Source organism: Tachyglossus aculeatus, chromosome 21 (genome assembly GCF_015852505.1).
Source record: "Tachyglossus aculeatus isolate mTacAcu1 chromosome 21, mTacAcu1.pri, whole genome shotgun sequence".
Lineage (NCBI taxonomy): Eukaryota > Metazoa > Chordata > Mammalia > Monotremata > Tachyglossidae > Tachyglossus > Tachyglossus aculeatus.
The window spans coordinates 13,331,225-13,356,998 of NC_052086.1; the positions used below are offsets into that span (position 1 = coordinate 13,331,225).

At 51.7% G+C, this 25,774-nt stretch overlaps 2 protein-coding genes and 1 non-coding gene across 3 annotated transcripts; 1 reads left to right on the plus strand and 2 right to left on the minus strand.

Annotated features, from left to right (window-relative positions):
- Positions 1 to 1,620: 1,620 nt before the first annotated feature.
- Positions 1,621 to 1,758, minus strand: LOC119942995. The gene has a single exon (XR_005455484.1). It is a non-coding gene; the product is annotated as a small nucleolar RNA SNORA7 (small nucleolar RNA).
- A 7,915-nt stretch (positions 1,759 to 9,673) lies between these two features.
- On the plus strand, positions 9,674 to 21,069 carry TLCD3B (TLC domain containing 3B). Its single transcript, XM_038763313.1, has 5 exons — positions 9,674 to 9,798; positions 10,641 to 10,724; positions 18,783 to 19,017; positions 19,312 to 19,407; positions 19,817 to 21,069. The coding sequence occupies exons 1-5, from the start codon at positions 9,674 to 9,676 to the stop codon at positions 20,123 to 20,125; spliced, it is 849 nt and encodes a 282-aa protein (XP_038619241.1). The 3' UTR covers positions 20,126 to 21,069.
- Positions 21,070 to 21,450: 381 nt separating this feature from the next.
- On the minus strand, positions 21,451 to 24,112 carry C21H16orf92 (chromosome 21 C16orf92 homolog). The gene is made up of 5 exons (XM_038763817.1): positions 24,053 to 24,112; positions 23,746 to 23,841; positions 22,413 to 22,565; positions 22,022 to 22,112; positions 21,451 to 21,567 (listed from the first exon to the last, which is right to left on the minus strand). Exons 1-5 carry the CDS (start codon positions 24,096 to 24,098, stop codon positions 21,522 to 21,524), a joined length of 432 nt encoding a protein of 143 aa, XP_038619745.1. The 5' UTR covers positions 24,099 to 24,112; the 3' UTR covers positions 21,451 to 21,521.
- Positions 24,113 to 25,774: the final 1,662 nt, after the last annotated feature.

Sequence of the window (25,774 nt, forward strand, 5' to 3'; positions counted from 1 at the left end):
TCAAAGATTGTAACAGAAAGTAGTTCTCCTTACTTGTTATGTGTGAATAAATATCAACTGACTTTCCTCTTCACTGAGTTACTATGTAGATGAATAGGATCCTTCTTTAGATTATTGATAGGAGGATTAGGTCTTTCCACTCATGTGGATTAGGGTAATGATAAATAATAATAAATAATGATGGCATTTGTTAAGAGACAAAGAGATAAAGAGACAGAGGTGGTTTGTCCTGGGCTAAATAATAATAATGATGGTATTTGTTAAGCACTTACTATGTGCAAAGCACTGTTCTAAACGCTGGGGAGGTTAGAAGGTGATCAGGTTGTCCCACGGGGGGGCTCACAGTTTTAATCCCCATTTTACAGATGAGGTCACTGAGGCCCAGAGAAGTGAAGTGACTTGCCCAAAGTCACACAGCTGACAGTTGGTGGAACCGGGATTTGAACCCCTGACCTCGGACTCCAAAGCCCATGCTCTTTCCACTGAGCCAGGCTGCTTCTCTAAATGAGGAAAAGAACACCATTCCCTTGTCATAATGGGAAATGAACCATTGCCGTTTGGCTTTCATTTATTTATTAGATGCATAGTGCATCTTTCTGCCAAGGATCTCGCACTGCTGTACCTGGGCCTCCAAATTTACCCCTGAAAACAATAATAATAATTGCGTTGTTTGTTCAGCACTTACTAGACTCCAAGCACTACATTAAGAGCTGGGGTCTTGTCTTTTATGACTCCATGGACACATTTTTCCCAGAACGCCCCACCTCCATCCACAATCGTCCTGGTAATGTATCTCTGATCACCTTGTGACCTCCCCAGCGCTTAGAACAGTGCTTTGCACATAGTAAGTGCTTAACAAATACCGTCATCATCATCATCACCGGAGGTTCACCGGCTGCAGGGGCAGGCAGCTATAAGCCGGCAGCCTGGCCCGATAAACACGGTCGAATGAAAGAACGGGCTTACAGTTTAGAGGGGGAGGCGGAAGTTAATATAAATAAATTTCAGATACGGACGTGAGTGCCGTGAGGCTAACTGTTGTCATCTCACCGCTGTTGCAACTAGATCACGGTATTCCCAGAATAGTGACCGGAGCAGCCCGTTTGGCGGCTGCCCCGCAGCATCATTTGCTTGAGAACTGATGCTCATTTTAGACCGAAAGCCACCGGAGGTCAGAGAAAGAATCGGCTACCTTGGGTTTTTCTGGTTTTTCCCCTCCCCATCCCCCCCGCCTTACCTCCTTCCCCTCCCCACAGCACCTGTATATATGTTTGTATGTATTTATTACTCTATTTATTTTTATATTACTTGTACATATTTATTCTATTTATTTTATTTTGTTAATATGTTTTGTTTTGTTGTCCGTCTCCCCCTTCTAGACTGTGAGCCCGCTGTCGGGTAGGGACCGTCTCTAGATGTTGCCAACTTGTACTTCCCAAGCGCTTAGTACAGTGCTCTGCACACGGTAAGTGCTCAATAAATACGATTGAATGAATCCATAGAGTTTTCTTGGTAAAAAATATGGAAGAGGTTTACCATCGCCTCCTTCCATGCAGCAAACCTGAGCCTCCGCCCTCGACTCTCTCCCATGCCGCCGCTGCCCAACACGGGTGAGTTTTGACTTGTAGCAGATTGCTTGCCACTCACTAGCCACTGGGCAAGCTAGGAATGGAATGGGTAGGCCTCTGCTTGACTCTCCATCCCGTAGTCGAAACTGGTAGAGTCCTGGAAACTCTCCGGGTGCGATCCTGAAAGGGGAAAGTGCAAGATAATTGGCCCTCACAGACTAAGTCGGAGAGTTCATTCATTCATTGTCATATTTATTGAGCACTTTCTGTGTGCAGAACACTGTACTAAGCGCTTGGGAAGTACAAGTCGGCAACATATAGAGACAGTCGAAGGGAGAGTCTCCCGACAACTGGAGGTGACCCCTCCTCTGGACCCCTTCAGCACTTAGGGACTCATCCCTCCCCCATCCTCAAAGCTCTTATGAACAGATTCATTCATTCAGTTGTATTTATTGAGCACTTACTGTGTGCAGAGCACTGGACTAAGCGCTCGGGAAGTACAAGCCGGCAACATAGAGAGACGGTGAGACGGTCCCTACCCAACAACGGGCTCACAGTCTAGAAGGGGGAGACAGACAACAAAACAAAACATGTGGACGGGTGTCAAGTCGTCAGAATCAATAGAATTCAAGCTAAATGTACATTATTAACAAAATAAATAGAATAGTAAATATGTCCAAGTAAAATAAATAGAGTAACAAATCTGTACAAACATATATACAGGTGCTGTGGGGAGGGCAAGGAGGTAGGGCGGGGGGGATGGGGAGGAGGAGCAGAAAAAAGGGGGCTCAGTGTGGGAAGGCTTCTTGGAGGAGGTGAGCTCTTGGTAGGGCTTTGAAGGGTGGAAGAGAGCTAGCTTGGCGGATGGGCAGAGGGAGGGCATTCCGGGCCAGCGGGAGGACGTGGGCCGGGGATCGACAGTGGGATGGGCGAGAACGAGGTACAGTGAGGAGAACGGGGTACAGTGAGGAATTTATACTCGTTTGCTTTCTTCTGTAATTTATTTTAGTGTCCACCTCCCCTGCTAGATTGTAAGATGTCTGAAGGCAGACATCAGGCCTATCGACTCTATTGTGTCTTCCAGGCACCTAGTACAGTGCTGTCTGCTCAGAAAATACTCCCGGCTCTGCCACTTGTCTGCCATGTGACCTTGGGCAAGTCGCTTCTCTGGGTCTCAGTCGCCTCACCTGTAAAAGGGGGATCATTCACTCATTCAATCATATTTATTGAGCGCTTACTGTGTGCAGAGCACTGTACTAAGCGCTTGGGAAGTACAAGTTGGCAACAAGACTGTGAGACTGCGAGCCCCATGTGGAACAAGGGCAGCATCCAACCCAATTAACTTGTATCCACCCCAGCGCTTAGTACAGTGTCTGGCAGACTGTAAGCGCTTAAAACATCCAGCGCTTAGAACAGTGCTTGGCACATAGTGAGCGCTTAACAAATACCATCATCATCATCATTATATACCATCGATTGATTTAATTGAACAGAGAATTGAAAACATGTCAAATGGTCGAATTTGAATCAGATGGAATATACCAGGCAGAATCTCTTTTGGGAGAGGGAGGGAATACGAGCTGTAAAGCTTGTCGTGGGCAGGGGACACGTCTCCCCACTTTGTCGAATTGTATTCATCAACTGTATTTATTGAGCGCTTACTGTGTGCAGAGCGCTGTATTCTCGCAACTGCAAGTGGTCCAGTGCTCTGCTCATAGTGAGCGCTCGATCCACCCCGGCCTGGTCTGGCCTGGCCTCTTCCCTGAGCTAACTAGGGCTCCCCTCGACACGCTTCCTTCCCTACCACGCTGGGATTTGGGAAGGGCCTGGTTGGGCTCATCCCCTCTCCCCACCATGCCGTGTTGGCAGGGCCAGGGTGAGGCTGGCCGTCAGCTTTCGGAGACCTAAAATCCAGTATTATTAACTAAGCGGGAGGCAGGGAGATCTGGAAAGCCACCTCTCTTCCTCCCTTCAAAGCCCTACTAAGATCTCCCCTCTTCCAAGAGGCCTTCCCAGACTGAGCCCCCTGTTTCCTCTCCTCCTCCCCGCCTCCCGCCCTACCTCCTTCCCCTCCCCACAGCACCTGTGTATATGTTTGTACAGATTTATTACTCTGTTGGACGTATATTTACCATTCTATTTATTTTGTTAATGATGTGCATCTACCTTTAATTCTATTTGTTCTGACTTGGTACATGTCCGCGTGTTTTGTTCTGTCGTCTGTCTCCCCCTTCTAGACTGTGAGCCCGTTGTTGGGTAGGGACCGTCTCTGTATGTTGCCGACTTGTACTTCCCAATAATAATAATAATAATAATGGTATTTGTTAAGTGCTTACTATGTGCAAAGCACTATCCTAAGTGCTGGGGAGGTTGCAAGTTGATTAGGCTGTCCCACGGGGGCTCACAGTTTTAATCCCCATTTTACATGTGAGGTAACTGAGGTACAAAGAAGTGAAGTGACTGGCCCAAAGTCACACAGCTGACAAGTGGTGGAGCCGGGATTTGAACCCATGACCTCTGACTCCAAAGCCCGGGCTCTTTCCACTGAGTCATGCTGCTTCCCCCAAGCGCTTAGTACAGTGCTCTTCACATAGTAAGCGCTCAATAAATATGATTGAATTGAACGAATGAACGAAAGCCACCAGGCTACCTCTCTCCATCCCTCCTGGCGGGATTCTTCAGGTCGCAGTCACCCCTGGAGGAGAGGTCAACCCTAACCCCAGGAGACCCCCAGCTCCAGCCTCGAACACCCTGGTGGTCGTGGGGGACTGGGATGGGGGGAGGAGGAGGAGGTACGAGATCCAGAATCCCACTCCTCACTGGGAATTGGAGGTGGGGGGGAGAGGGAAGGGGAAGGGAAGAGAAGAAGAGGGAAACCGAGGCAGTGCCTAGAAGGGGTAGGGGGATTAGAGGGGAGTGACAGTCCCAGCGTGACAGTCCACACTTTAGAGAAGCATGACAGTCCATGCTTCAAGGCCCTACTGAGAGCTCACCTCCTCCAGGAGGCCTTCCCAGACTGAGCCACCTCCTTCCTCTCCCCCTCGTCCCCCTCTCCATGCCCCCCATCTTACCTCCTTCCCTTCCCCACAGCACCTGTATATATGTATATATGTCTGTACATATTTATTACTCTATTTATTTATTTTACTGGTACATATCTATTCTATTTATTTTATTTTGTTAATATGCTTGGTTTTGTTCTCTGTCTCCCCCTTCTAGACTGTGCGCCCACTGTTGGGTAGGGACTGTCTCTATATGTTGCCAACTTGTACTTCCCAAGCGCTTAGTCCAGTGCTCTGCACACAGTAAGCGCTCAATAAATACGATTGATTGAATGATTGATTCAGGGGGGAGGCCAGGATAGAGCGGTCAGTCTGAGAATCAGGGAGGGATGGAGCTGGAGGGTGAGGGGAATCACGAGGGGAGCAGGGACGTGGGAAGTCAGATGGGTGTACTTCCCATGAGCTTAGTACAGTGCTCTGCACACAGTAAGCGCTCAATAAATAAAATTGAATGAATGAATGGGAAGTCAGGGGAGCAAGGGATCCTGGGGACCAGGGAAAGCCACCAGATAATAATGGTGGTAAGTTATAATAGTAATAATATAATAGTAATAGTAAGCATTTACTATGGGCCAAGCACTGTTCTAACCACTGGGGTAATAATAATAATGGCATTTGTTAAGCGCTTTCTATGTGCAAAGCACTGTTCTAAGCGCTGGGGGGATACAAGGTGATCAGGGTGTCCCACGTGGGGCTCACAGTCTTAACCCCCGTTTTACAGATGAGGGAACTGAGGCTCAGAGAAGTTAAGTGACTTGCCCAAGGTCACACAGCAGACATGTGGCAGAGCTGGGATTCGAACCCACGACCTCTGACTCCAAAGCCCGGGCTCTTTCCACTGAGCCACGCTGCTTCTCAGCGTGGTTCTACTGTGGGTAGATCTAAGGTAATCAGGTTGTCCCACGTGGGGCTCACGGTCTCCATCCCTATTTTCCAGATGAGGGAACTGAGGCCCAGAGAAGTGAAGTGACTTACCCAAGGTCACCCAGCAGACGAGTGGCGGAGCCGGGATTAGAACCCACGTCCTGTGACTCCCAAGCTCTTGCCACTGAGCCACACTGCTTCTCGGTGAGGAGCCGGGGGGAAGTAAGATGGGGGAGGCTGTGGGCCGGGAACGGGGTGGGGGGCAGAGCTCTATAAAGTTTTTTTGGGGGGTGAGTCTAAAAGAAAGAGGGTGCTATCTGGGCTCCCACACTGCTCAGAACACTCAGGCCCCAACTCTGCTCCAGTCCTGTGCTTAGAGAAGCAGAGTGGCTCAATGGAAAGAGCCCGGGCTTTGGAGTCAGAGGTCGTGGGTTCAAATCCCAGTTCCGCCAATTGTCAGCTGTGTGACTTTGGGCAAGTCACTTCACTTCTCTGGGCCTCAGTTCCCTCATCTGGAAAATGGGGATGAAGACTGTGAGCCCCCCCAACCTTATCACCTTGTAACCTCCCCATTCATTTATTCATTCATTCAATCGCATTTATTGAGCGTTTACTGTGTGCAGAGCACTGGACTAAACTCTTGGGAAGTACAAGTCGGCAACATCTAGAGACGGTTTCTACCCAACAACGGGATCACAGTCTAGATGCGGGAGACAGACGACAAAACAAAACATGGAGACAGGTGTCAAAGTCGTCGGAGCAAATAGAATTAAAACTAGATGCACATCATTATCAAAATAGAATAGTGAATATGTACAAGTAAAATAAATACAGTAATAAATCTGTACAAATATAATAATAATAATAATAATGGTATTTGTTAAGTGCTTACTATGTTCAAAGCACTGTTCTAAGTGCTGGGGAGGTTACAAGGTGATCAGGTTGTCCCACGTGGGACAATTTTAATCCTCATTTTCCAGATGAGGTAACTGAGGCACAGAGAAGTGAAGTGACTTGCCCAAAGTCACACAGCTGACAATTGGCAGAGCCGGGATTTGAACCCATGACCTCTGACTCCAAAGCCCGGGCTCTTTCCACTGAGCCACGCTATACAAGTGCTGTGGGGAGGCCCAGCGCTTAGAACAATGCTTTGCACATAATAAGCGCTTAACAAATGCCATCATTATTATTATTATTAGGGGCCGTAGTTGTCAGCTGTGTGACTTCGGGCAAGTCACTTAACTTCTCTGTGCCTCACTTACCTCCTCTGTAAAATGGGAATGAAGACTGTGAGCCCCCATGGGACAACCTGATGACCTTGTAACCTCCCCAGCGCTTAGGACGGTGCTTTGCACATAGTAAGGGCTTAATAAATGCCATCATTATTATTCTTATTATTAGTTCCTTCTTTCTCCCCACTCTCCTGACTCCTCTTCCAAACTCCGGAGTCCTCCGTTTGGAGCAAGGGTCATCTTCATCCCCATTTCCCAGAACAGAGTCACCCGGGAATATGGGCGGAGGGGAAAGGGGAAAGGGGGGGAAAGGGAGGCCAGGGGTTGCAGCTGGGATGCCAACACCTGTCTCCACGTTTGGTTTTGTTGTCCGCCTCCCCCTTCTAGACCGTGAGCCCGTTGTTGGGTAGGGACCGTCTCTATCTGTTGCCAACTTGGACTTCCCAAGCGCTTAGTCCAGTGCTCCGCACACAGTCAGCGCTCAATAAATATGAGAAGCAGCGTGGCTCAGTGGAAAGAGCCCGGGCTTTGGAGTCATTCATTCAATCGTATTTATTGAGCGCTTACTGTGTGCGGAGCACTGGACTAAGCGCTTGGGAAGTACAAGTTGGTAACATATAGAGACAGTCATTCATTCCTTCAATCGTATTTATTGAGCACTTACTGTGTGCAGAGCACTGGACTAAGCGCTTGGGAAGTCCAAGTTGGCAACATATAGAGACGGTCCCTATCCAACAGCGGGCTCACAGTCTAGAAGGGGGAGACAGAGAACAAAACCAAACACATTAACAAAATAAAATAAATAGAATAAATATGTATAAATAAAATAAATAAATAAATAAATAGAGTAATAAATCCGTACAAACATATATACATATATACAGGTGCTGTGGGGAGGGGAAGGAGGTAAGGCGGGGCAGGGATGGGGAGGGGGAAGCACTTAAACATCATCATTATTATTATTGTTATTATTATTATTAGGCAGGGAGTGTGTCTGCCAACTCTGTTGTACTGGGCTCTCCCAAGTGCTTAGGACAGTGCATTCATTCATTCATTCATTCAATCGTATTTATTGAGCGCTTACTGTGTGCAGAGCACTGGACTAAGCGCTTGGGAAGTCCAAATTGGCAACATCTAGAGACGGTCCCTACCCAACAGTGGGCTCACAGTCTAGAAGGGGGAGACAGAGAACAAAACAAAACATATTAACACAATAAAATAAATAGAATAAACATGTACAAATAAAATAAATAAACAAATAGAGTAATAAATACGCACAAACATATATACATATATACAGGTGCTGTGGGGAGGGGAAGGAGGTAAGGCTGGGGGATGGGGAGGGGGAGGAGGGGGAGAGGAAGGAGGGGGCTCAGTCTGGGAAGGCCTCCTGGAGGAGGTCAGGGGTTCAAATCCCGGCTCCGCCACTTAGCTGTGTGACTTTGGGCAAGTCACTTCACTTCTCTGGGCCTCAGTGACCTCATCTGGAAAATGGGGATGCAGACTGTGAGCCCCACGTGGGACAACCTGATCACCTTGTAATAATAATAATAATGATGATGGCATTTGTTAAGCGCTTAATGTGTGCAAAGCACTGTTCTAAGCGCTGGGAAGGATACAAGGTGATCAGGTTGTCCCACGGGGGGCTCCCAGTCTTCGTCCCCATTTGACAGATGAGGGAACTGAGGCATAGAGAAGTTAAGTGACGTGCCCAAAGTCACACAGCTGACAACTGGCAGAGCCGGGATTTGAACCCATGACCTCCGACTCCCAAGCCCGGGCTCTTTCCATTGATCCGCGCTGCTTCTCCTGTGACCTCGCCAGCGCTTAGAACAGTGCTTGACACATAGTAGGCGCTTTATAAATGCCATCATCCTTATTATTATTATGAAATACGGGGGGGGGAATGAATGAATGGGAGGGGAGATGGGAATCCCTTCCCTGTCATCATCATCATCATCAATCGTATTTATTGAGCGCTTACTATGTGCAGAGCACTGTACTAAGCGCTTGGGAAGTACAAATTGGCAACGTACAGAGACAGTCCCTACCCAACAGTGGGCTCACAGTCTAAAAGTCCTTTGTAGGGGCAGAGGATGCCTTCTCCCGGGAGAGGAGGGCTTCCTCAATCCCCCCGCCCCCCTTGACCCCCTTCTGCCGCAGCCACTGTCTCTTTAAGGGTCTCCCCCTCCCCCTTTCTCTCGCCCCCCATCTCTCTGTCGCAGCCGCTCAGAGCTGCCTGGGGAGACGCCACTGCAGGTCCGGTGTCTCGGTGCCTGGACGGGGCCTTCATTCCCAGCCCACCCCTCAGCCCTCCCTTCCTTTCCCCCCGCCCCCTCCCCACAAAGAGGGGGCAGGGGGCCCGGAGGAGGAGGAGGAGGAGGAGGAGGAGGAGGATGCGATGATACCATGAGCAGCTTCAGACCTCAACAGAGAGACGGTGGGGGCGGCCGCCTTGTGAGGAGGAGGAGGTGGAAATGGGAGAGCGGTGCTGACCACTGACCTGCCCCCTCCTCCCCAAGCCTCCTCTCTACCCCCCTTCCCTCCCCCTACTTCCCAGGGTTGGCCTGGCGCACACCCCCAGTCCTCCCCCTCCCTCCCATCTCTGTCCCTCCCCCATCTGCATCTTCCCCCATCCCCTGTCCCTTCTGTTTCCCTTTCTTTCCATCCTCTCATTGTCCAGCTCCATCCCTTCTGTCCCCCACAACTTCCCACCCAGTCCCGCCCTGTCCCCCCACCTCCATTCCATTCCCCTGTCTCTGTCCATCTGCTCAGTTCCACCTTCTCTCTCTCCCCTGTCCCCTTTGTGTGGCTCCTCTCTCCCTCTCTCTCCCTGCATCCCCCCACCCTCCACCCTCTCTTCAGCCCTTCTTCCTCTCTGCATCTCCTCCCCGGGAGCCCTGTCCGACCCCTCACTGTCCTCCTCCATCCCCTCTCCCGAGTCACCATGCTGTCCCCTCTCGTGGCTGGAGGCGTTGTGTTTCCCGGACTCTTCCTCCTCTCCAAGAACACGCTCCGGCGACTGCCCCAGCTGCGCTGGGAAGAGGCTGACGCCGTCATTGTCTCGGCCAGGTAATAGGGCATCTTCCCCAGATCCTCCTCTCCTCCTTCTCCCATGCTCCTGGGCCTCCCGAGGATGGGAGGGTGTTGAGGGCGAGGGGGAGTGGCAAGGTCATTTCTCTCTTTCCTCCCCCTCGGTCCTCTATCCTCTAGGGACAGTGGTTTGCGCCTTCCTCCCCATCTCCTCCCCCTGGTTTCCCTCATTTCCCCAGGAGACTTCGCCCGGTCCCAGCCATCTGTCTCCCCAGAATCCCTCCCAACACAGACACACCTCTGTGGTGGGTTAAGGAGAAAAGGGACAGGGATGGGGGGCGAAGCAGGCGGGGAGGGAAGAGACCATGGAGCCCTGCCCAAGCAGGAGGAATGAGGGGCCTGGTCTTGGGGGAGGTTGAGGAGGAGAGCTGGTTGGGGGGGGAAACTGAGTTTTGAAAGGCTGAGAGATGGCTCCTTCCCTCCCTCCTGGCGTCTCGGTCCTGTCCAAGAGAGGCCTCGTTATCAGCAGCACATTCCCGGCATTGTCTCACCTCCAAGGGACAACCCCAGTGTCCTCTCTGGGCGGGAGGGGATCCGTTCCTCCTCTGCCTGAAGGAAGAGGGTAGTGGAAGACGAAATAGAGGAAGAGGTCTGGGGCCAACCTGGGGAAAGAGGGGCCCGTCCGGACCAGGCCTTGAAGGCCTAACTTGAAGAGGGCCGGGAGCGGGGAGAGAGATACACCAACTGACAGGTAGGCCTGAGGGGAGATGGGGCCCAGTGCAGTTGGAGCGGCCCTGGAGGAGGTCAGGCACAGGGGAGGTCACCAAAAGCAGGAGGGAGGGAGGCCGCCCACCCTTGACCTCTCCCCTCCGTCTCTCTAGGTTGGTGTCTTCGGTTCAGGCCATCATGGCCTCCACCGCTGGCTATATCGTCTCCTCATCCTGCAAACACATCATCGATGACCAGTAAGTACGTTCAAAGCGCCTTTTCTTCACCCTAGATAAAGCTCTCTCCCCCCTCACCTCCACCCTCCCCGGGATCCCCTTCCCGCATCATCTACGTACTCGGATCTGTGACCTTTGGGCATTAACTATTCGCTCCACCGTCGACCCCACAGCTCTTCACATACCTATCTTTAAACTCTATATTATCAAGTGTTTATTTCCACTAACGTCTCTCTACCGTCGACCCCACAGCTCTTCACGTACCTATCTTTAAACTCTATATTAGCAAGTGTTTATTTCCACTAACGTCTATCTCCCCCTCTAGACTGTAAGCTCATCGTGGGCCAGGAATGTGTCTGCCAATCTGCTGTCTTGTAGTTTCCCAAGCGCTGAGTATAGTGCTCTGCACATAGGGAGCACCTAGTAACAATAATAATGATGGTATCTGTTAAGCGCTTACTATGTGCAAAGCACTGTTCTAAGCGCTGGGGAGGTTACAAGAAACAGTGTGGCTCAGTGGAAATCAATCAATCGTATTTATTGAGCGCTTACTGTGTGCAGAGCACTTGACTAAGCGCTTGGGAAGTACAAGTTGGCAACATATAGAGACAGTCCCTACCCAACAGTGGGCTCACAGTCTAGAAGGGGGAGACAGAGAACAAAACCAAACATATTAACAAAATAAAATAAATAGAATAGATATGTACAAGTAAAATAAATAAATAAATAGAGTAATAAATATGTACAAACATGTATACATATATACAGGTGCTGTGGGGAAGGGTCATGGGTTCAAATTCCAGCTCCGCCAATTGTGAGCTGTGTGACTTTGGGCAAGTCACTTCACTTCTCTGAGCCTCAGTTACCTCATCTGTAAAATGGGGGATTAAGACTGTGAGCCCCCCGTGGGACAACCTGATCACCTCCCCAGCGCTTACAATAGTGCTTTGCACATAGTATGCGCTTAGTAAATGCCATCATCATTATTATTATTATTACAAGGCGATCAGGTTGTCCCACGGGGGGGGGGGCTCACAGTCTTCATCCCCCTTTTCCAGATGAGGGAACCGAGGCCTAGAGAAGTGAAGTGACTCGCCCAAAGTCACCCAGCTGACAGTCGGCGGAGGCGGGATTTGAACCCACGACCTCTGACTCCATAGCCCGGGCTCTTTCCACTGAGTGCTTCTCCGACTGATCGATTCGATTGGCTAGGGGGAGGAGAGAGGCTCTTTCCAGAGCCTCCGCTCCCCTTGCCTTGCCCTCGGGTCAGAGTAGTAAGCTAATTGCCGCAGCTGCAATTCAACACCCAGGGATAAATTTAGCTTCCTCCTGTCCTTAAAGGTCAAACCTGGGGGGGCGGGGATGGGGGGGGAATGGGCGGCCTTTAAGTGGGAGCCCTGAACCCCAGTTTCCAGCACCCCCTCGTCCTCCAGCCGGCCTCTCTTCCCTTCCCAGGGCCTGGGCCTCCACCCTTCCAGCCCCCACCCAGTTTGGGGCTCCCCTTCAATAGCCCAGGCGTCCGACTCCAACATTCATTCGTTCAATCGTATTTATTGAGCGCTTACTGTGTGCAGAACACTGGACTAAGCGCTTGGGAAGTACAAGTCGGCAACCTATAATAATAATAATAATAATGGCATTTGTTAAGCGCTTACTATGAGCAGAGCACTGTTCTAAGCGCTGGGGTGATGCAAGGTGATCAGGTTGTCCCACGTGGGGCTCAAATAATAATAATAATAATAATAATAATAATGGCATTTGTTAAGCGCTTACTATGAGCAGAGCACTGTTCTAAGCGCTGGGGTGATGCAAGGTGATCAGGTTGTCCCACATGGGGCTCAAATAATAATAATAATAATAATAATGATAATAATAGCATTTGTTAAGTGCTTACTGTGTGCAGAACACTGGACTAAGCGCTTGGGAAGTACAAGTCGGCAACCTATAATAATAATAATAATGGCATTTGTTAAGCGCTTACTATGAGCAGAGCACTGTTCTAAGTGCTGGGGGAATACAAGGTGATCAGTTTGTCCCACGTGGGGCTCACATAATAATAATAATGGCATTTGTTAAGCGCTTACTGTGTGCAGAACACTGGACTAAGCGCTTGGGAAGTACAAGTCGGCAACCTATAATAATAATAATAATAGTGGCATTTGTTAAGCGCTTACTGTGTGCAGAACACTGGACTAAGCGCTTGGGAAGTACAAGTCGGCAACCTATAATAATAATAATAATAATAATGGCATTTGTTAAGCACTTACTATGAGCAGAGCACTGTTCTAAGCGCTGGGGTGATGCACGGTGATCAGGTTGTCCCACGTGGGGCTCACATAATAATAATAATAATGGCATTTGTTAAGCGCTTACTGTGTGCAGAACACTGGACTAAGCGCTTGGGAAGTACAAGTTGGTAACCTATAATAATAATAATAATGGCATTTGTTAAGCGCTTACTATGAGCAGAGCATTGTTCTAAGCGCTGGGGTGATACAAGGTGATCAGGTTGTCCCACGTGGGGCTCATAATAATAATAATAATAATAATGGCATTTGTTAAGCGCTTACTATGAGCGGAGCACTGTTCTAAGCACTGGGGGGATACTAGGTGATCAGGTTGTCCCACGTGGGGCTCACAGTCTCAATCCCCATTTGACAGATGAGGTCACTGAGGCTCAGAGAAGTGATGTGACTTGCCCAAGGTCACATAGCAGACATGTGGCAGAGTCGGGATTCGAACCCATGACCTCTGACTCCAAAGCCCGGGCTCTTTCCACCGAGCCACGCTGGTTCTAAAGAGACAGTCCCTACCCCACAACAGGGTCCCAGTCTAGAAGGGGGAGACAGACAACAAAACATGAGCGCTTACTGTGTGCAGAGCACTGTACTAAGCGCTTGGGAAGTCCAAGTTGGCAACATAGAGAGACGGTCCCTACCCCACAACGGGCTCCCAGTCTAGAAGGGGGAGACGGACAACAAAACAAAACAAGGAGACGGGTGTCAAAGTCGTCAGAACAAATAGAAATAAAGCTAGATGCACATCATTAACAAAATAAATAGAATAGTAAATAGGTACAATTCAAATAGAGTAATAAAATAACTAGAGTAAATAGTAAATTATTTACTCTAGTATATAGAGTAACAAAGTAGGCTATGTGACTTTGGGCAGGTCACTTCACTTCTCTTTTATTTTATTTATTTTATTTTGTTAATATGTTTTGTTTTGTTCTCTGTCTCCCCCTTCTAGACTGCGAGCCCACTGTTGGGTAGGGACCGTCTCTATATGTTGCCACCTTGTACTTCCCAAGCGCTTAGTACAGTGCTCTGCACACAGTAAGCGCTCAATAAATACGATTGATTGATTCTCTGTGCCTCAGTTACCTCACCTGTAAAATGGGGATTAAAACTGTGAGCCCCTCGTGGGACAACCTGATCGCCTTGTAACCTCCCCCGTGCTTAGAACAGTGCTTTGCACATAGTAAGCGCTTAACAAATACCATCATTATTATTACTATTAATAAATCTGTACAAACATATATGCAGGTGCTGTGGGGAGGGGAAGGAGGTAGGGCGAGGGGTATGGTGAGGAGGAGAGGAAAAAGGAAGCAGCATGGCTTAGTGGAAAGAGCCCGGGCTTTGGAGTCAGAGGTCATGGGTTCAAACCCCGGCTCCGCCAATTGTCAGCTGGGTGACTTTGGGCAAGTCACTTCACTTCTCTGTGCCTCAGTTACCTCATCTGTAAAATGGGGATTAAAACTGTGAGCCCCCCCCCCCCCCCCCATGGGACAACCTGATCACCTTGTAACCTCCCCAGCGCTTAGAACAGTGCTTTGCACATAGTAAGCGCTTAATAAATGCCATTATTATTATTATTAAAAAGGTGGCTCAGTCTGGGAAGGCCTCTTGGAGGAGGTGAGCTCTCACCTGCTTGTTGTGGGCAGAGTGTGAGGACCCAGGCCGGGCTGGGCAGGGAGGGAGGCCGCCGTTTGGCACGGGCAGCCCCTGCAGTGCGATGGTCTTGCCAAAAACTGGGGACAGAGGGGAGGAGACGGGAGGGGAGAAAGGGAAGGACGGGAGAAGAAGGGGAAGGAGAGGAGAAGAGAGGCAGAGAAGCAGCGGGGCTCAGTGGAAAGAGCCCGGGATTTGGAGTCAGTGGTCATGGGTTCAAATCCCGGCTCCACCCATTGTCAGCTGGGTGACTTTGGGCCAATCACTTCACTTCTCTGGGCCTCAGTTACTTCGTCTGGAAAATGGGGATTAAGACTGTGAACTCCCCGTGGGACAGACAACCTGATCACCTTGTAACCTCCCCAGCGCTCAGAACAGTGCTTTGCACATAGTAAGCGCTTAATAAATGCCATCGTTATTATTATTATAGGGGGGATAAGGGGAAGGAAGGGAGATGGGGAAGGAGGGCAGAAAGGGAAGGAGGGGAGAAGGGGAAGGAGGAGTTTGGGGGAGAAGGGGAAGGAGGGGATAAGGGAAGGAGGGGAAAAGGGGAAGGAGGGGAGAAGGGGAAGGAGGGGAGAAGGGGAAGGAGGGGAGAAGGGGGAGGAAGGGAGAAGGAGAAGGAGGGGAGAAGGAGGGGAGAAGGGGGAGGAGGGGAGGAGAAAGAGGGGAGAAGGAGAAGGAGAAGGAGGGGAGAAGGAGAAGGGGGGAGAAGGGGAAGGAGGGGAGAAGGGGAAGGAGGGGAGAAAGGGAAGGAGGGGAAAAAGGGAAGGAGGGGAGAAGGGGAAGGAGGGGAGAAGGAGAAGGAGGGGAGAAGGAGAAGGAGAGGAGATGGAGAAGGAGGGGAGAACGGGGAGGAGAGGAGAAGGGGAAAGAGGGGAGAAGGAGAAGGAGGGGAGAAAGGGAAAGAGGGGTGAAGGGGAAGGAGGGGAGAAGGGGAAGGAGGGGAGAAAGGGAAGGAGGGGAGAAAGGGAAGGAGGGGAGAAGGGGAAGGAGGGGAAGGGGAAGGAGGAGAGAAGGGGAAGGAGGGGAGAAAGGGAAAGAGGGGAGAAAGGGAAAGAGGGGAGAAAGGGAAGGAGGGGAGAGGGAGCCGGGAGGAGGACACTGTCCAGGGTACTGATGGGCCTGGCTCCCTCCGTCCAGCCTGCCGGCCCCAGGAAAGTTTGCTGCCCTCCCTTTGGGCCACCCTCCCTACAGGCCACCTGGCCCTAGAAGGCCGAAACTCCATCCTGACCCATCTCCTCAACTCCTTCCCCTTCCCTTCCCACAAGCCCGCCTTGGCAGCGTGGCTTGGGAGTGAGAGGATATGGGTTCGAATTCCGCCCTGCCACTTGTCAGCTAGGTGACGTTGGGCAAGTCGCTTCAGTTCTCTGGGCCTCAGTTACCTCATCTGTCAAATGGGGATTAAGATTGTGAGCCCCACGTGGGACAACCTGATCACCTTGTATCCTCCCCAGCGCTTAGAACAGTGCTTTGCACATAGTAAGCACTTAACAAATACCAAAATTATTATTATTATTCTCTGGGCCTCAGTTCCCTCAACTGGAAAAATGGGGATCAAGATTGTGAGCCCCCCGTGGGACAACCTGATCACCTTGTATCCTCCCCAGCGCTTAGAACAGTGCTTTGCACATAGTAAGCGCTTAACAAATACCAAAATTATTATTATTATTCTCTGGGCCTCAGTTCCCTCATCTGGAAAATGGGGATCAAGACTGGGAGCCCCAAGTGGGACAACCTGATCACCTTGTATCCCTCCAGCACTTAGAACAGTGTTTGGCACATAGTAAGCACTTAACAAATACCAAAAATTATTATGATTATTATTCCCTTTCCCTAAACCTCTCCTACCACCTTGGCTCCCCCGTCCCTGAATAATCATAATAATGATGGTATTTGTTAAGCGCTTGCTATGTGCCAAGCACTGTTCTAAGCGCTCCGGGGGATACGAGGTGATCAGGTTGTCCCCCGTGCGGCTCACAGTCTTCATCCCCATTTTCCGGATGAGGGACCTGAGGCCCAGAGAAGTGAAGTGACTCGCCCAAAGTCACCCAGCTGACAAGCGGCGGAGCCGGGATCTGAATAATAATAATGATGATGGCATTTGTTACGCGCTTACTAAGTGCAAAGCACTGTTCTAAGCGCTGGGGAGGATACAAGGTGATCGGGTTGAACCACGGGGGGCTCCCAGTCTTCATCCCCATTTGACAGATGAGGGAACTGAGGTCCAGAGAAGTGAAGTGACTGGCCCAAAGTCACCCAGCTGACAAGTGGCGGAGCCGGGATTAGAACCCATGACCTCTGACTCCCAAGCCCGGGCTCCACGTTGCTTCTCCTGAACTCTCCTGCCCCCTTGGCTTCCCCGTCCCTCACCTCTGTTGTCACCTTGTCTGCATCCAGGCTGAGCCAGGATTACCTGTGCCCTTCCCACTGCACCTCCCTCTCTTTGACGCCCCCTCAATTTTCCTTCCCTTCCCACTTAATCCCTCAGCCCAGGGACGGATCAAGGCTAATCCAGGAGCAGCAGCTGTTCAGGACACTGGGTGCCCAACGGATGGGGGATTTTGTGGGGGATTTAACCCTCTGCAGGAGGATGCCCTCCCCATTCCCCACCCAGGGAGAAAAGGACTTTCTGTTCACCAAGGCCCTTCCCCTTAAACACCACTCTCCTTCCAACCCAAGTTGACCCACCTCTTTTCCCCGGGTCCTGCTGCTTCTCTGCCCAATCCGCTCTCAACCCCGACACACTTGGCAGAGCGGCCTCAGTCTCTCCCTCCAGAAATTTTCCCTCCTGCTTTCCCCCCCGAAGTCGGTGTGACCCTTGGTTTATTGTTTATGATGGCTTTTATTAAGCGCCTATTATGAGCACTGTTCTAAGCGCTGGGGAGGTTACAAAGTGATCCGGTTGTCCCACGGTAGGGGGGCTCACAGTCTTAATCCCCATTTTCCAGTTGAGGGAACTGAGGCCCAGAGAGGCCCACTGTTGGGTAGGGACCGTCTCTCTATGTTGCCAACTTGGACTTCCCAAGCGCTTAGTCCAGTGCTCTGCACGCAGTAAGCGCTCAATAAATACGATTGAATGAATGAATGAAGTGACTTGCCCGAAGTCACACAGCTGACAGTTGGCGGAGTCGGGATTGGAACCCATGACCTCTGACTTCAAAGCCCGGGCTCTTTCCACTGAGCCACGCTGCTTCTAAGCGTCTACTCCGGGACTCCCTCTGTCCTGGGCTGATGCTCCACTCTTGCAACTCTCCCCTGAGCAGTCCCTTTCGCCTTTGCTCTCCCAATCCCTGACCGACTCCTTGGTTGGCCTCCCCTCCACAGAACGGCTCTTACCTCTTCTCCCCAAGACCGTTCTTCCAGCCAACCTCGTCTCTCGATAATAAGGATGGTATCTGCTAAGCCCTCCCTATGGGTCAAGCACTGTTCTAAGCACTGGGAGATAAACAGTCAGACGGGGCCCCCGCCCCACATGGGGCTCCCAGTCGAAGTAGGAGAAAGAACAGGTTTTGAATCCCCATTTCGCGGTTGACAAAACGGAGGCCTGGAGAAGTTAAGTGACTTGTCGAGAAGCAGCGTGGCTCGGTGGAAAGAGCACGGGCTTTGGAGTCTGAGGTCATGGGTTCAAATCCCAGCTCCGCCACATGTCTGCTATGTGACCTTAGGCAAGTCACTTAACTTTTCTAAACCTCAGTTACCTCATCTGTAAAATGGGGATTAAGACTGTGAGCCCCACATGGAGCAACCTGATCACCTTGTATCCTCCCAGCGCTTAGAACAGTGCTTTGCACATAGTAAGCGCTTAATAAATGCCATTATTATTAGTATTATTATTATCTCACAGCAGGCCAAGTGGCAGAGCTGGGATTAGAACCCTTGTCCCGACTACTGTGCTCTTCCTATTAGGCCACCCTGCTTCCCACGCTCTCTTCTCCCTAAATTTTGTCTCCCCTCTCCTAGCTTCTTTGATCTGCGCCTTTCATCTCTTCTTTCGTCTTTCTCCCACCCCATCTCAGTTTCTCCCTCAGCCCCTCTTTTGGTCAAAGGCCCTGAATCCCCGTCCCCATTTCGGTCTGTTTCTCTATCACCCCGTCTCCACCTCTCTCTCGCTCTTCCCGTTCTGCAGACACTGGCTGACCTCCGCCTACACCCAGTTTGCGGTGCCCTATTTCATCTACGACATCTATGCCATGTTCCTCTGTCACTGGCACAAGCGTCAGGTCAAAGGGCACGGCAGGGATGATGGGGGAACCAGCCCCCCGGGTAGTACATGGGCTGTGGCCCTCGGCTACCTGCACAAGGAATTCCTCATGGTGCTGCACCACGCCGTTATGGTGCTGGTCTGCTTCCCTTTGTCTGTGGTGAGTGGCTCGGGGAAACTGAGGGAGGGAGGGAAGAAGGGAGGGACTTACCCATGTTACTAGGACGCCACTTTGTCCCTGCCGGGCCCAGCCTGGGGTGGGGTCATTGGCGGGGGTGGGCGGCAACAAATAATTCTTGAATGGCTACTGTGTGGAGGTCTCTGAGCCGCGGGCTTCCTTTCCGGTGGTCGACAGGGAACCCAAACGTTGGGCACGGAGAAGTAGAGAGGGAAGGGAAAAAACAGTAATCTTAGGGGCCTGTCACCCTCCCACGTCCCCTCTTTCCCCTCCAAGGTATGGCGGCAGGGTAAAGGGGACTTCTTCTTGGGCTGTATGCTGATGGCTGAAGTCAGCACACCCTTCGTCTGCCTAGGCAAGATCCTCATCCAGGTGAGGGGCACTCATGGTCAGGGAGGGAGGGAGGGATAAAAAGGAGAGAAAGAGAAAGAGAGATGTGGGACAAAGCACACGGATCAAGAGAGGTGGATTGGCAGGAGTTGGGGAGAAGGAAATCGTGGGGCTGGAGGCTCTCCCAGGGGTTGGATGGGGGACCTCCAAAGATCTGAGGAGACTTGGAGTTGGAGAATAATAATAATAATAATGGCATTTATTAAGCAAAGCACTGTTCTCAGCGCTGAGAAGCACGGTGGGAAAGTAGGATGCTGTCCAGCTTTGGGGGGACGGGGCTGGTTTCTCCCTAGTGGGTCCTGGGCCTTCTCTCTGGAGGCTAGGCCTCAAAACCATCTTCTGTTCTCCCGCCTTCTGCCCTCCTATTCTACGTCTCTCTCTCCCTCGCCAGTACAAGCAACAACACACACTGCTGCACAAGGTAAACGGGACACTGATGCTGCTGAGCTTCCTCTGCTGCCGCGTGCTGCTCTTCCCTTACTTGTACTGGGCCTACGGGCGGCACGCGGGACTGCCGCTGCTGGCCGTGCCCCTGGCCATCCCTGCCCATGTCAACCTGGGTGCTGCCCTGCTCCTGGCCCCGCAGCTCTACTGGTTCTTCCTCATCTGCCGTGGGGCCTGCCGCCTATTCCGGCCCCGTGGGGCCGTGACTCCGTCGCCTCGGCCTCCGCCGGGACTACACAACGGGCCCCGGGACTGAGGGGCGGGATGGGGGAGCGGGGGGCCTGACCCCGCAGGGGCCGGGCCCCGGGACTGACGGGCAGGGATGGGCATCTCTCTCCCAATAGGCAGAAGGGTGGACGAAGGAGGAGGAGGATGGCAGGGCAGAAGTGGGAATTGGCAGATGGAGGCTGTCTTCCCTACCGAGCCTGGGCCTGAGAGGGCGAGGACAGAGGCTTGGGATGGGGCGACTCTCCTCTCCTTGCAGGCACTGGGAGAAAAAAGGAGAGGAAAGCAGAGAGGCCGACCACTCCCTTCCTCCCATCCACAATTCACCGGGACCCCGTGGGTGAGGCCTACAGGAGGGTGATGCCCTACTCTAAAGCCTTCTTGGAGTAGGAGAGATTCAGGGAGAGAGAGAGGGAGACAGAGGCTCTAGACGATCAGGGAGGAATAAATTGGGGAGGCCCCTCTCCCCTCAGCCAAGGAGACCCTCGCTTCCCCTCTCCTTAGGTGAAAACTAGGTAGGCGGCCCCAATCTGGCCTCTCCCCTGGGGAGGGTGGCCCCGATCGATAGGTGTGTCCCACGCGTGCAGAGGGTGGGCTGCCCCCTGAATCGACCACCCAAGGGGAGTGGTCCTACCTCTCTCCCTCCCTCCCCCGCCCCAGGGATTTTCTTTATTCCCCAAGTTTTTATTAATTTATTGGGGGATGGGGACATATGCTCCCCCTCTGCCCTCCCCAAGCCCTTCTAGTGCTGACCACGGCCTCTGGGGAGGAGGCGAGCCTCCTCCCTACCTCTGCAGGCTGCAAAGCTTGACCTCAGACCTCCTTCCCTCCCCCCAGCCCCTGGTGCTACAATCCTTCTCCCCCTCCCCTTCTTCCACCCCAGGGTCAGGGGCAAGGGGAACCCTGGTGCAAGGGCCGGGCCTCCTCCTCCTCCTCCTCCTCCTCCCCGGCTCCACCGCTAATAAAGACGAGATCAGCGTGAATGCCACCGGGACCTCAGCGCCATTATTCGGGGGTGACCTGCCACCTCAGTTTTAGTACGCTTTGGTCTGTTATTCGGGGGTCACCCTAACACCTCAGGTCTGGGGAGCTTCAGTGCTGTTATTCGGGGGTCACTCTAACACCTCATGTCTAGGAGGCTTTGGTGCTGTTATCTGGGGGTGACCCCAACACCTCAGGTCTAGGAGGCTTCAGTGCTCAGTTCCAGGGCGCCTCAGTGCCATTTTTGGGGGGTGACCCACACACCTCAGTTCTAGGAGGGGCCTGGAGTTTGGGGGAACTGAACATTCAAAATCTGAGAGGGGAAGGAAGGATCAGGGAACAAAACACCTTTTTTCTGACACTAGCAGGTGATAAGGAAGAGGGACTCTTTTATTCAGGACTAAAGATTCGAGCAGATTGTGCTTCCCAAACCAGAGAGGTCTACATCAAGGCACGGGCCGTCCAGCTCCTCGGGGTCCCTTCTTGCAGTACCTGTGGACATCAGAGACTTTTGAAGATACGGTGTGACACTTCCCCTTCCCACAATGGTGTAGTCGAGAAGCAGCATGGCGTGATGGATAGAGCGCGAACCTGGGAGTCTAATCCCGGCTCTGCCACTTGTCTGCTGTGCGACCTTGGATAAGTCAGTTTACTCCTCTGGGCCTCAGATAACTCATCTCTAAAATGGGGATTGAGACTGCGAGCCCCACCTGGGACAGGGATTGTGTCCAACCCGATTTACTTGTACCCACCCTAGTGCTTAGTACAGTGCCTGGCACAGAGTAAGCGCTTAACAAATCCCACAGTTATTATTATTATGTTCCCCACCGGGAACCCGGTTGTGGGGAAGGTGAGGGGAGCCCTGAAGGAGGCCCTAGGAGGGAGCAACTCTTGAAAGGCCAAGGGAACCAAGGCGGGAGGGAAGGAGCGTGGTTCTGGGCCTTACATGTGGTAGCACAACTGGAAGATGATGAGGAGGAGGAGGAGGATAAATGACCCAAAGAGGACCTGGCCCAAGAACTTGGAACTGTAGGTTTCTGGAGGAAGAAGGAGAAGTCAGCAACCCCAGTTCCCTTCCCCCAGCACCTCTGGTCCCACACACAAAGAAGATCCGGCCCCAAACAAGCTTTCGGGGAGCAGGGAGAGGGATGGGGTCAGGAACACCACCTCCCCGTTTGCATCCCCTCTCACGGCCCCTCACGGTAAAAGGGAGCAGAGCTAGGAACAGGGGCGTGTACAGACGGAGTGAGGTCGGAGTCGAGGGCTGGTAAGGGGAGGAGGGATCTCTGTGGGTAGAATTGTTCTCTGGCATTTAAAACGGAGTGCCAGTCCCTCACTTGACGAAAAGAAGACGGGTTTCTCTCCAATGAGGTGGTAGACCACTAGGATCTTAGCCTGATCCGTGTCTGCGTAATCAAACCAGTTGGGTTCTCCAAGAAACATAATCTGTTGGTCAAGCGCCTGGTCTACCGAGCGTTGAGGATCGTGGCCTGGGAACACAGAAGAGAGTATCTGTAAACCCCCACCCCGAGGGTCCGCTGACCCACCGGACAAGGTGTGTGGATGGCCACCCTCGGGGACCGCACTTCCATCCAGCAAATGACTCCAAGGTCAGCACAGGGGATGATGTGGGTTTCAGGATCGATTTGATGCCTCCAATATGGGGTCCCTGAAGCCGAGGGTCCCAGCCAGCTGTTAGGGGTGACCCAGGGGTGATCACCAAAGGGTCCTAGTAGGGCCGCAGAGTCACAGCAGAACACATTAGTACCTGGACACTTAAGGGCCATGTTAATGACTTCCAGTGCCTAGGGTGGTCTTCCCCACCTCTCCGGGATGTAACCCGACAAAGACCCAGAGGGTCTTCACTGGCATCTGCAGCCAGGGCACCTCGGAGGTAAACCAGGCTGAAGCTCTACTAGACATTAGGCCCAGTGTGCCATCGGGGTACGAGGGAAGTCACAGAGACCCAACTTTCAACTATGACATACATAAAATTATGTTACCCTTCAGTGGACTTCCTAGGATCAGCTCACCTTGGCATGGTGGAGGCTGGGGGAGGAGGATAAGAAAAAGGAAGAGGAGAAAGAGGAGAAGAAAAAGGAGAAGAGGAGGAGGAGAAGGATGAAGATGAGGCGGGAAAGGAAGAAGAGGAAGAAAAGGAAAAGAAAGAAAAGGAGAAGGGGGACAGCTTCTGGGTCTGATATCTCACAATGGATAAATCTACTTCACTCCCTCCTTAGGTTTACACTCTGGCCTGAGGTTTACCCTCCTGAGGTTTACACTCTGGCCTGAGGTTTACCTTCCCTGGCACAGAGGACGCCCTCGTTTGGGAAAATAGTTCTCTCAGTATACTGTCCCACTTTCTCCGGTGAATACTTTGGAGGGTCTGATATTACCACCTACAGCGCAGAAGACTAGCTAAGGAACCTGTTTCTCCCTATAGGAGACAAATCAAGAAGACTCTTGGTCCAGGCCAGAGAGTTGTAGTAAGACAGGAGGGCCAGTGCTAATCTGAGAGAGGTGGTCTCCTCAGTTCCCTTTAGAGGACATTCCTAATGCTCCCGCTTCAGAGAGGACTTGTCTCTAGGACGTCTTGGGGGGGTAAGAAGCCAAGGTTGGACGCTCTCCTCCTCCGTCCGGGGGAATGGGAGAAAGGGAGGGGGTCGTTACCTGAAAAGGGGGGCTTCTGCCCGGCGGGGACGGTGATCGGGGGGCTGAGGCTCTTAGGCGGCTCATCCTCAATCGGGGGCCGATCTCTAACTGGAGCTGTGGGGGGTAGAGAGGAGTTGGGAAGGAAAGAGAAGATCCCGGGTTGGCATGGTGTCCCTCCCCCAAAGATCCCAGGATGGGGCCTGGTCCCTTCCACCCCAAGCCTTGGGCCGATGGTCTGCGCCTTTCTCCTGCCCTAAAGCCCCTCCAGGACACTTCTTTCCCTTACTGCCCATGAGGCCCGTTCCCTTTTCCCCATATCCCCAACCTGCGGCAGCAAACCCTAACACCGCTAGCCAGAGCCCCAGCCACATCTCCCCTCTCTGGGGTATCCCGGAACCCCAGAAACCGCTTTATGAGATCACAAGCTGCCCCAGGAATGTCCCATTTCCATCCTGGGGGCGGGGGTGGGGGGTATTCATTCATTCCATCGAATTTATTGAGCGCTTACTGTGCATAGAGCACTGTACTAAGCGCTTGGGAAGTCCAAGTAGGCAACATATAGAGACAGTCCCTACCCAACAGCGGGCTCACAGTCTAGAAGGGGGAGACAGACAGCAAAACAAAACATGTGGACAGGGGTCAAGTCGTCAGAATAAATGGAAATAAAGCTAGATAATCATCATCATCATCATCATCATCATCATCAATCGTATTTATTGAGCGCTTACTATGTGCAGAGCACTGTACTAAGCACTTGGGAAGTACAAATTGGCAACATATAGAGACAGTCCCTACCCAACAGCGGGCTCACAGTCTAAAAGGGGGAGACAGAGAACAAAACCAAACATACTAACAAAATAAAATAAATAGGATAGATCTGTACAAGTAAAATAAATAAATAAATAAATAGAGCAATAAATATGTACAAACATATATACATATATACAGGTGCATATACATAATAATAATAATACATACATATTAATAATAATAATAATGACATTTATTAAGCACTTACTATGCGCAAAGCACTGTTCTAAGCGCTGGGGAGGTTACAAGGTGATCAGGTTGTCCCATGGGGGGGCTCACAGTCCTAATCCCCTTTTTACAGATGAGGTAACTGAGGCCCAGAGAAGTTAAGTGACTTGCCCAAAGTCACACAGCTGACAGGTGGCGGAGCCAGGTTTTGAACCCATAACCTCTGACTCCAAAGCCCGGGCTTTTTCCACTGAGCCACGCTGCTTCTCATAGATACACATCATTAACAAAATAAGTGCTCTGAACATAGTAAGCGCTCAATAAATACGATTGAATGAAATGAATGAAAATAAATAGAATAGTAAATCTGTACAAGTAAAGTAAATAGAGTAATAAATCTGGACAAACATATATACAGGTGCTGTGGGGAGGGGAAGGAGGTAGGGCCGGGGGTGGGGAGGAGGAGAGGAAAAGGGGGGCTCAGTGTGGGAAGGCCTCCTGGAGGAGGTGAGCTTTCAGGAGGGCTTTGAAGGGAGGAATTGAGCTAGTTTGGCGGATGTGCGGAGGGAGGCCATTCCGGGTCAGGGGGAGGACGTGGGCCGGGGGTCGACGGCGGGACGGGCGAGAACGAGGCCCGGTGAGGAGGTGAGCGGCAGAGGAGCGGGAGAGGTGGTGAAAGAGGGGACATCCCCCCTGCTGGGAAGGGAACCCCAGACTTGATGGGGCCTTGGGAAGTCACCTGCTTGACTACCTTTTTCAGGACACAGCAATCCAGCCTTTCCTTAAAGGCTTCCAGGGAGAATCCCACACCCTCACTGCCCTCACGGAGTGAGAACGCTGGCTGTGTCCTTTGACACCTTGGACGATGACGCTCCCTCAGCCAGGGCCTGTGGGAAACCATCTCCTACGCAGGTCAGCTGTGTGACTTTGGGCAAGTCACTTCACTTCTCTGGGCCTCAGTTACCTCATCTGGAAAATGGGGATGAAGACTGTGAGGCCCCTGTGGGACAACCTGATCACCTTGTAACCTCCCCAGCGCTTAGAACAGCGCTTTGCATATAGTAAGCGC